Source organism: Aptenodytes forsteri, unplaced genomic scaffold, assembly GCF_000699145.1.
Source record: "Aptenodytes forsteri isolate BGI_AS27 unplaced genomic scaffold, ASM69914v1 Scaffold15, whole genome shotgun sequence".
In the NCBI taxonomy this organism is placed as follows: Eukaryota; Metazoa; Chordata; class Aves; order Sphenisciformes; family Spheniscidae; genus Aptenodytes; species Aptenodytes forsteri.
The window spans coordinates 4498680-4510066 of NW_008795129.1; the positions used below are offsets into that span (position 1 = coordinate 4498680).

Sequence of the window (11387 nt, forward strand, 5' to 3'; positions counted from 1 at the left end):
GCTGTGGGCCCCAGCCTTATTCAGAGAGCCAAGGGACGGAGAGGGGCTGTTGCTCTGGGTGATTCCCCTGGCTCATTGGCGGAGAAAATTCCTGTGGTCAAAGCTTCTGCTTGCAGCAGACAGCTGGGACACCTGTGTGTCCCCGAGCTCTGCCCTGCTCCTTGGCCCGCTGCCACCCAGCTCAGAGTACAGTACCTTCACACTCGCACCTGCTGGGCCAATTTCCACCTTCTCCTCCACAATTAACTGCACTGCCTCCTCCAAGTTCCCCAAGGCCATGGTGAGTGCCTTCTCCGCCTGGCTCACGGTACAGGCTGGGAACATCTCCAGTAGCAGCTCCACCCCATCCTTCAAGTCATCACCTTCCTAGTTGGAGCAAGAGAGACAGAGGTAAGTTGGGGATGTAGTAAGGAGCAGGCTATTGAAAAGGGCCTCTCTGGTTTTGCATTGTCAGGAAATTCAGCTTGCCCTTAGCTGAAGGCTTACTCTCCTTGCAAGCGTGACTAAACGCCATTCCTGAAGCTAACAGGGGGATTGTACCTTTGCAAGGAAAAAGCATTACTCTTCCTTAATCTCCTCCCCCTGTATTTCAACTTTCTTTGAAGTAGGGCTGCTGTGAACTGGCTCATCTGTGTGGCCATGCTATGTGTCTCCTTAGGAGTGAGCTTTCTGGACACTGTGGTACGAGTGCTTGAACTCCCCCTCACCTTGTGAAGTTGTATGTTCTTTGATCAGAAAGGGAAGGGACTGCTAAACCCGTGGCTACATCAGAAGAAAGCGCAGCAGCAGCATTTGCTAGAAGGCTGTGGACACAGAATGGCTGAGCTGCAGAGCAGGAAGAGATCGGTACTGGAGAAACAGCAAGCAGAGCGTGGGGGAAGGAGGTGGGGGGATCTGCCAGGTGCTGCAATGCCTGTAGCACGGGTCATGCTGAATGGTGCTGCAGGATGAGGACCGCTGGGCCGATGACTCGGTGCTGTATAGCTCAGTAAGTGCACAGCACAGGTCACTGAGGGTGGGACCGGCGTCTTCAGGACTGACACCCAGACATGACTGCTTCCTGTGCAGATACTGCATGATAGCTGGGGAGGGAAATGGCGATCCAGTTCAAACTGTGGACTGAGGCTAGGGGACCAGGGTGAAGCGGGGTGGAGCCTGGCTAGTGCTGCAGAGGCATCCCCACTGTGCTGCTGTGGGATCTCCGAGGGCACTGGGACAGGCTTTCTCAACCATTGCTCTGGCTTATCCTTTCCAGTGGCTGGAAAGGATGAGCCAGAGCGATGGCTCATACTCTTCTGTCAGCACATAATTTTCTTTTTCCACTTACTGACAGTTTTGCTCAGGCCATACAATGGAGGAGATCACAGACACCAGTGATGCTGTGTCACAGCCTATGCTGTGGTTCCTTCCAGAGCCAGAAAATGCCCTCGGGTGGTGCTGGTAGCCTTGTGCTGGGTGACTGTCCCCAGTGCTCCTGCTCCTCTGCGGGGTGCTCATACCTGGGCCCCGGCTCCGTCTGTTGGAGTGCACAGCCTTTCCCCGTTGCAAGCTCCGGCTCCAGGCTCCTGGCCCTTGGTCAGGTCTCCAGAGGGTGCTTCACTCCTGCTTTCCACAGCCTTTTGGCCAGGTTTTTCTTAAAGACAGAGTGATATCTTCTGAGGAACAGTCCCACTAAGGCTAGAGCTCTGTGCTTTCTGTTGGCATTAGATTGCTAGTGCATTGTGTGCCAAAGCAAATCCCTTCTTAACTGACAAGACTGGGAACCACTACTGGTCCCCCTGCCCTCAGCGGGGACAGCTACAGCTTTGCTCACACTGACCTGAAGGAAGGCAGTGCTAGCGCACACTGGAGTGCCCGAGCGCTGCATTTCCAGGCCTTACTGGGCATGGGCTGCTTGCGAATTCAGTTCTACCTGTCAATTCTTGGCCCGCTAGCGCTTTGGCTGTGGATACTTATGGTATTTTTGTTACATTTCTAAGAATTCCCTGGTGCTTGCTCTAACTTTGAACTTAAGGCGTGGTTTTGATTTTAAATTTGGGAATACACTCCGGTAGTCCCCGGGCTGTATGTGAGCCAGCACATCCTGTGATCAGGTTACTCTGATGCACCTCTCTCTACAGGCTCTTTCTGTGCCACTGCAAGAAGAATCATTTCACCTCTGTTCTGTCCTCTCTGAAACTGGGATGGTGCTGTCCTTCCACTCTCTGGCTATATCAGAATCTTCAAAGGGTAGGATGCAGGGGACCAGAGCAGTAGGTTTTGTCAAGTTCAAGAAAGCAGCAAGTAAGATAAGACAGGACTGCCTGTTCTATGCTCTGTAGCCTTCTGGCTCCTGTTAAGGCAGCAGTGATGTTGCTAGATAAGCAAACCCCAGGCTGGTGTGTCCCGAAAGGTTTAATATCCAGGCACTTCACCCATCTGTTCTTTAGCGGTAAGTACCTTTGGGGCTGATTAATATAGCAATCCAGCTGATCTGGGAATGCTGAGGTTAGAAAGGGCCATTGGGATAGTGTGGTCTTCTGCAGTCCTGCATGGTGCAGGCTAGAGCACATCATTGCTGATTTTGGGTACGTGCCAGGGTTCACGGGTGAATGGGAAGTGAGCTTTGAGGATGCTCAAAGTCTAGAAGTGATACACATAATCAGCTGGATTCTCTATTTAATGATGCACCTGACATGGGCTGCCCAGTGGTAGTGTCGCTTAGGCAGACTGCTATCAGAAGCAGGCAGAAATCCTCACTTTCAGAATTAACCTACAGTAGAATTTCAACAAGCAGCCCTGTCTCTGCTATATCTTCCTTATTACTCTGGATTTGATCTCAACAGAGATATCTGGAGATCTGGTCCAGTGTTCTTCATCATAGTGTCTTGGACAGTATTCCATATGACTCAAACCTCCCAAGTATTAATATAAAAACCCCAACTGAACATTACAAAAAACCGTTGTCAACCAATTCAGGCTACCCTATGAGATCCTAACAGTAGCAAACAAGATTCTATTTTATCCTGTGACATTGCTCAACTCCAAACAATAATACTGAAAATGTGTGCAGAATATACTTTCTTGTGCTGAAATGGTCTGTGTAACTCACCTTTGTTGCGAGCTTCACCAAGCTTTTCTGAGAGGGAGAACATCATTTCACAAACATCCCCACTGCAAGAGACAGAAGCTGTGTGTAATTACTGTGAGGAATAAAAGTAGTAGCTTATCCTACTTGGCTACCTCTTTTTAGAAAGACAAGGCTTGATGGGAAGCCCAATAAGATAAACTGGTATTTCAGATGGCCAAGGATCTACTTGCAAACTATACCGGGATTAGCATTTGTGTATTCAGGCAAAGCCTGACTTAGTCATAATGGTTTGGTACTAATACCTCTTCGAGTAGGTAGAACAAAAGAATTTATGGTACTTAGGGGCTTGGGTCCAGTCCCCCAGTGCACGGCACGCACACACAAAGCAGTAACATTCACATACCTGTGGATTTCTGCAAAACCAGGAATATATGCCTCCATCATTTCCACAAAGGTGTCCATGTCAAAGGTCTCCTCAGAGGACTCTGGTGAGCCCAGCTCTTCCAGGACACCCGTGATATAAGAGAAGAAAACATCATCCATCCCACTGGAGACAGAGAGCACACAGGACGTGGCAGCAGGGTCAACAGGCGCATTTTTTCTCTCTCTTTCTCTCCATCCCCATTCCCCCTAACCTTGTGTCTTTCTAATAGAGCAGCAGAAGGACCTATGTGGACTGTATCTTATGGGCAGATCCCACCAGTAAAGCCAGGTAGCAGTGGTTGAGTGGGAAGCATTTACAGATAAAATACTGCACACTGTCCTCCTTCCTGGGCAGCACTGAACAAAAGCCGCAGCGTGTGCCTAGAAGCTGTGCTCCTGTAGGTGCTTCACCTGAGCTAAGCAAAATATTCCAAGTGCTCAAACCCTGACTTTTCTATGCTGACTGGTGTTTCAGGTGAGATCATTATAGAATCATTAAGGTTGGAAAAGACCTCTAAGATCATCAAGTCCAACCGTCAACCCAACACCACCATGTCCACTAAACCATGTCCCTAAGTGCCTCATCTACACGTCTTTTAAATACCTCCAGGGATGGGGACTCAACCACTTCCCTGGGCAGCCTCTTCCAATGTTTAACCACTCTTTCAGTAAAGACATTTTTCATCATGTCATGTCCAAAATCATATTCTGTCAAGTGGCAATTCCTATGGGATGCAGTGTTTTCTGCTTGCTGCTCTCCACACTTGTGTCACTGCTGCCCCTGTCTGGGATACCAGCTGCTGTGTTCTAGCCTCAAGGTGGCTGTATCTCTGCATGCAGGCAGAGTTCAAAATAGGGAGAGCCCTGACATAGCATTATGCTGCTCAGAAAGCCCTTTGGGAGCACTGTGGAATGAAGGGAATCCCATATTCTCATGTGTATTACGGGACAGGAAATTAATCATCTTGGTCGTCAAAGAAATGACATTGCTAGATTGCAATGCTAAACGATAGCTGTTCAAGCATTCCCATCAGAGCCTGTGCAAATTACCTGCATCCTGGATCTGACTTAAGGAAAAGCAACACAAAGCACAGGAAAGCTACAGAGCTCCACTTGGAGTTCAGTATAATGTGCAGAGGGACAATTAATGCAGAGTTCAGGCTAGAACAACGATATTGGATCTTTCTTTCTCAACATACCTGAGGTCTGCAGCAGGGATGTGGGACTGGATGAAGCATGTCAGTGTGTCTCGAATGATTCTTTCAAGCTCCATGTCTCTCTCAACCTTTTTCTCTGAAAAAGAGGAGGAAAAGGAAAACTCCGCGTAATTTCAAAGGCAAGAAGTAGATCAAAATATTAACAAGATCAAAAGATAGGTATGGTATAGGCAAGTGTGCTCTTCCCATCAGAACAATTCATAAAGTCCTCCAATGTGTCTTGTCATCCCTTGGTAACAGCAGGCAAAGATATCACCAAAAAGTATGAGGATCCACTGGAAATACCAGCCCAAAGCAGCCCAATCTCTTGGGCCTCTCCTGCTCGTGTTGATGCTGGCAGTACGCAGCTGTATTGTACATTTAAAATGTCCCCTCCAGGAAGCAAAGCTGGAAATGCAGATGTGTCCAGCTGCAGGACCTCAGAGACACCTCCTGAGCTGGAACACTGTGCTGTCCGGTAAGGAAGCAGTGGGTAGTGGGTTTGCACGCTCACTGCGGAAAGGGGTGGCCTTTCCAGCTAAGAGCATTCGCAGTGATGCTTGGACTCAAAAAGGAGTGGGAGGAAGGGTAATGTTTCCTAAAGAAAGGACAACCTAGAGTGTATTTTACAGGGAAATACCAAGCAGGGCACAGACAGCTAGTCTGCCAGCCAAAATATCAAAGGTCTCCAGGTCAGGCATGGACTGCCAGTGGAATCCTGCCCAAACAGGAGCCTGTTGTTGTGCTCGGTAAATGAGCCATTCTGCAGACGACGCAGCTGCAACAAGGGGCACTTGATAACCCAAAACTCAGGGGAGTTCTAAGAATCACAGAGATCCTACAGAAGGAATGGCAGAGGGGGGCTGCCCACAAGCCCTCCTTCAGCTATCAGTACTGGGCCCGGACTGAACAGGGTGGAGAAAAGCCGTTCCTTAACCATTCCTTCCCCCTGGGGTCTACAAAGCTGCTGGGTGGACAAACTCCTGGTGTAAGCATTGAGTTCTTCCCGAGGAAGGAAACTAGCCCTGTGTATAGACAAACTGATGTGGTCATCAGCTAGAGAGCTTCCAAAGGTCATGATGCTCCCACCAGTGCAGCTCCCTCATTCCAACCACACCAGGACCTGACCAGGTCTGTTTGACACAGACCTTGTGGAGCAGTTGTGTGGGTTGCTGAGAGACGATTCCCATGTTCCCATAGGAATCAAAAAGGTTTGGCATTTCCTGAGATGAGACTTCCAGAGCCAGCAGGATATAAACAAAAACACCCCACGGCACTCAGCACTGCTCTTGCAGGACCTAGAGAGAACCAAAGCCCAGCAGCCTGTTGGCAGGTCCATCTGCAGCCCTGGGGCCCGTTCAAGCTCTGTGCTGCGCTTGGCCACCATTGCAGGTGCCAAGACCACACATGCACTCCTCTGTTGGTGGCTGGCTCGGGGAGCACACCCAAGCCAGCCAGACCTGCCTCTGGCTATGGTCACACTGAGGCTCTAGTGACTTGACTCTCGATATTGAGGGAGAAAGCTGTGACACAGGCTTCTGCAAAAGTGCTCTGCTGGGTATATGGCATCCCACACTGCATCTCCCTGCAGTGATTCCCCATCAAATAGGCCCAGTCTGGGCTCTTCTGCTCTTCAGGGCTTTGAACGAATCCAGGTTTTGCTACCTGAAGGACCATCCCTTACTGAATCCCTGTGTCAGTGCCATTCCCTTGGGGCAGTAGGGAGACAAATACGGAAAGAACCTCACAGCAGCGGGACACAAACAGTGAGACACATTCGTATAGAAGAACTGCCCCAATTTTCACTGTGTTCAAAGCTAAACACAAAAGCCAACTAATCACCTAAACTTTCCTGCAGCTACTATTAGTATCAACCCTCCCACTGATCTAGATCCGGTAACTAAAAAAGAACACAAACCTTCTTTACGTGTGCCTCTCGCTTGGGGAAATGAACAATGAATTAGAAATGCTGTACCACTATATGACCAACATACATGTATTCAAACACAGCACATGCAGAAACAGCCAGGGGAAGGCATCATCAGAAAGGATTATTTGTTTGCTGTTTCTGTCTTAAGCTAAAAAATTTCTTTGCCTCCTGTAATTTCAATTAGAAAATTCTCATTTCACAGCATTAGAGGAAAACAAGAGTCCAAACTTTTTCAGGTAGGAGCTCTTCACGCAAACACCCCACGTGAGCTCCTGAGCTCCTGTGCTGCTTTTATTTTTCAGCCTCACAAGGATCCTTTGTTTGCATTTTTCTCACTTTTGCAGATGTCATGGCCTGCAAGTGTGGAAGCTGTCTGTAAAAACAACCACGTGTAAAAACACCTTCCCGCTGCCCATTTGTTGTTTCTGTATGTTTTGTGTGTTCTCTGGTGGTGTGACAGAACCAAGTTTATCTTTGTCATCTTTGCAACATACCCAGAAAAGAAGATGAGCTTTGTTCTATCCTTCTCAGACATCAAAAAGCCAATTATAAGACTTTGAATCTCACTGTTGGCAAGAATACTGTCCTAAGCAGCACGTTTTCCCCCATTTTAAGCTGAATCTGCAATACTGGCAACCACCAAGCCCCCTGAACTTGCAAGTACAAGAAAAGTAATTTTCTTTTTTACAGAAATCGGGGAGGGGAAATCCACATATAGCAGTGAAAATGTTCTTACTACAGTCACTACTATCAAGAAGAATGCTTATTTCCTTCTTACTCAGTCTTCATGACATCCTGGGAACTGGAAGTCTTAACAGATTTTGTCCATTTCCATGAAACAGGCCAATATTCTGTAAGATAACTGTATAGTAACCAATAACGTTTCCTGACAACCCAATTACCTGAACAACAGAGCACAATTCACCATGTCAAAGGCACTTTTGTGAGGTCCATAAATTAGCTGCCGGTAATTTATTCTGATCAATAGAACAGGCAAAGTCACTCATCTCCTTAATCAAAGGCACTTGCAGGCAAGTGTCAGACTGGGACAAGAGAAACGCAGAAAAAAATAATTCAGCAACAGGAGTATCGTAGCTACGGCCAGTCACTAACTGGTCTTGAATCCATTCCCCAACCTCTGACAACCACAAGAAATGCTGGTGTGAAGTGTCTGAAAATATTCAGGTATTCTCCTGTGGAGCTACCATGCTGTATCTGGACAAAAGCTATTTCCTTGTGTCTATGAGAGGAAAGAAGGCAGCAGGTTTTAACCATTGGGTATAAATTCTCTCCGGCATCTCAGACAAATCCATCCACCAGCACAGTCGGATTTAAGGTTTACATCCAGAGAAGGCAAGCTGCCACCTTTAGCCTGCCTTTGAAGAAAGGAAACCCTTTAAATGACAAAAGCACAGTCTTACACTGAAGGATAGAAAGCAGCTAGGTGATCAAGTATTTCTTCAAGGGTCAGCCATCGCCCTTTCACCTGAAGAACCCATCCCGGTCCTGTAAAACCAAAGGCACCAAGAGAGACAAAAGCACTTGCATTTGACCATTTATTGCCATGGGCGAGAGATTTTACTCCCTGGTAAACAATCCTTACAAAACTTAACATCTGGGGGATCTGTAGTGCACAATCGGTCTTGGCCGAACGAGGCTTGTGGAAGACAAGTCCTGAAGGTCCTCCGGCCTTTCAAATTTGCTGGGTATTTTCTTGAAATAGAGGGAGCTGATTAAAAACCTATGTACAAACATTTTAAAATGGGTTCTTCAAGGAATAAACTGATGTTGCTGCATATTCCTCCCCAGCCAAATTCAGAATTACATAACTCAGGACACCAAAACACCTTATGCATTATACCTTCAAATGCCACATTTTTTCTAGTGGTGACCTGCAATAGTTAAGGGGGAGGTTTACTAGAAGGGCTTATCCTATGTGCACAGTTTTGCGGAGGAGTGATTTATAATGCACGGAACGATCTAAAACCCAAAGGCAGGAGAAATCACTCTCCTGAGAGCTCAATTTTACTGAAAAGGTGTTACCATCGTTTTAAACTTCCAGCCTTAATTGCAATGTGGATTTTAAGATCACTTCAGTAGTTGTCAGCTGATTCAAACACATCTATGAAAGTCCTTCTGCATTTCTTGTCATTCTATTTCTCGTCATTATAATGTGGGCTCTGCTTAACATGTTGCACAGAATCTATTTTTTAAAACAGACGGTCAAGAATTGGTATTCCTATTGCTCTGCCCTCAGCTAGAGCCTCACAGTTTTGCACTGCCAGAACAAGAGACCTTCAGCCCTTGGAAATGCCTGTCACTTTTCAGACAGTCTTTAAACGCCGGGGTTTATTATTAAAGAGTGAGCAGTGGAGCACTGTGTGTCATCTCATTAAGACAGGCTTGGTTTGAAATATCAAGAGTGCTTACTTGATCCACATAATATCGCATGGCATACGTATTTCCTCACCTCAGACAGGGAAAAGCAGTATCAGTTCTCAAAATGTGAATGTGAAAGTTACTCATTTTCTGTACTAGATACTTTGGCCAGCAGCTCCACGGAGTTTGCCACCCTACTGTCTGTCTGAGAACCTAGTAATCTCCATCACCCTTGCATTTTCCTTCCTAACATGTTAATGTCAATCTTTTTTTTTTATAAACAGCTGCAGAAATAATACGCCTCTAAAAGTACCATTATCCTTGTGGTGTCTGAAACATCTACTTATGCTATATTCAAGAAAAGTTGGCTTCTTTTTGTACAATTCATATGAATCTGCCTTCCTTAAAAAAAAAAAGGGTGAAAATCGGAAATGTTTGCATGCGGCTAGATCATTTCCGAAGGCTCTTTCAACTCAAATTTCAGTAATCATTCTCAAAGGGTCAATGTGATGGGACGGGAATGATTGATTGTGCCTTGGACTTTATATTAGCAAGATAGACTTGAGGAGAGCAATTCAGGAAAATATTTCTGAGCTAAGAGGAACTGCCATTCGGATGTATATCAACTTTTATGAGATCATAAATTTACCAATTACTTGAGGTTTCTGCAAGTGGAAGGAGATGGGTGTTGTACGCCTTGGATGTTTTTCAGAACAGGTTACAGAAAGTTTAGGTAAATCTGATCTGGCTGACGGATTGACTAAAACACCTTGAGAAGGTTCCTTTAGCTCAAGTTGTTGGTGGTGTTGGGTCGATGGTTGGACTCGATGATCTTAGAGGTCTTTTCCAACCTCAATGATTCTATGATTCTATGATTCTAAGTTTCAGTAATTATTCTTAAGTGAATAAGTAATGGGACAGGGATGGTTCACTGTGCTGTCTCTGGAAACTTGTTATGAGAAAGCACAAAGCACGTCTCAGGCAGCTCTGTGCGCGTGTGCGTGCGCCGGTGCTTGGGGAAGTGCGGCTCCCTGGGCTATAAGGAGCTCTCAGTGTAGCCTGTGACATACAGCCTCAGAGGAAATCTCTCAAAAGCCAGACCTGCAGGACAGGGAGCAAGCAACTGAGCTACTTTACCTCCTGAAACTTTGCTGGCTTAAAAGAAAACTTTCCAGGCTGAGTAACACCTTACAGACGTAATTTCAGTGCTCCCATTTTTTGTTTTGCTTGCTAAAGAAGTCCCTGAAAGGACTTTCACGGTGTGGTTGCTATAGGAAAGCAGGCTGAGGTCATTGTGCACGTTAACACAATTAACTGCTTAATGCTCTAACATTAAAATAAGGCTTTTGTTAATAACTTAGTCCCACTAAATTACAGTAATAGAAGATAGTAGTGCCAGTGGCCAGACTCTTCCCTCCCCACAGATCTACGCTGGACGGCTGCACTTGGGTGGTGCTCTGCTGACAGGGGGCCCTTACCCGAGCAGAAGTGTTGCCTGTGTGAGGACCTCGGCGCACGGCCGGCGTTTACGAAGTCACTTCAGTGCCTGCAGAAGAGTCGACGGTCCATCCTATGACTGCTCGGCCCAAACCATGAAGAAGGAGTCCTTTATGGGAAAGGAAAGCTGAATTAGCTGGAGCGGGAGCACAACAGAATCGCTTTCTGTATATTGGTGTCTTTACGCTTTATGTCACTTGTGACAGTTTCCCCCAACGCAAAGGGTACAGCTTTATTCTTTGGAATAAAATCTAGTATGTGAAAGGCTAACTTGGATGTGAGACCAGTGTACTTGTCAGCCTTCAAATTCACTGCCACGTTGGGAACTCTTTCAACATTTACAATTTCTGTAGCAAGGCCTGCAGCGGCCTCTGAACATCACCCACGTATTCCAAAAGCGCCGGTGGCCTCATTGCCGCTGTGAAGCAGAACTTGCTTCTGGTGGCTTTAACGAGACGGACCGGAAAGCGAGGGCTGGGTTTCCCTGCTGCCGCTCCCGCGTGCTGGTGGCACATCGCCAGGGCCAGGGCACCACGAAGCCCCACGCTGGGTAAGCGGCTGGTGTTTATCTTGAGCTGGAACCCTAGACCTCAGCTATGGGCTGAGGAACTTTGGGGCGTTATTCATTTTCACCGCGTCTGTTCCCCCTCGCTAGCGGACAACAACTGTCTCAGGGGGGCTTGAGAGAATTTGGCAACGGAGAGCCCGAAACAAACTCTGCGAGCAGACCGAGCCCCACCTCAACACCATGCCCCCCTCTGCGCCCCTCACGGCGGCTGAATTTCTACGCCGCTTGCAAATCACGTTTGCTCACACCGCAGACGGCCGTGCGGTTACATCCCCCAGCCCTCGGCCTGCAGGCACGTCCCGGTCCCGGTCCCGGTCCCGGTCC

At 47.2% G+C, this 11387-nt stretch overlaps 1 protein-coding gene across 2 annotated transcripts in view; it reads right to left on the reverse strand.

Annotated features, from left to right (window-relative positions):
• CUEDC2 (CUE domain containing 2) overlaps window positions 1-10600 on the reverse strand; it is a 13470-nt gene extending 2870 nt beyond the window's left edge. Inside the window, exons 1-6 of one of the 2 annotated variants that reach the window (XM_009277704.2) lie at window positions 10477-10600; window positions 4693-4786; window positions 3474-3617; window positions 3092-3153; window positions 1500-1633; window positions 196-366 (exon numbers count right to left, since the gene is read on the reverse strand). In XM_009277704.2, the coding sequence (XP_009275979.1) occupies window positions 196-366; window positions 1500-1633; window positions 3092-3153; window positions 3474-3617; window positions 4693-4766 (585 nt within the window). In that variant the 5' untranslated portion in view covers window positions 4767-4786; window positions 10477-10600. Of the gene's footprint in view, window positions 1-195; window positions 367-1499; window positions 1634-3091; window positions 3154-3473; window positions 3618-4692; window positions 4787-10373 lie in introns of both variants that reach the window. The other variant, XM_009277706.2, reaches the window with a different exon arrangement.
• Between the last annotated feature and the right edge of the window lie 787 nt (window positions 10601-11387).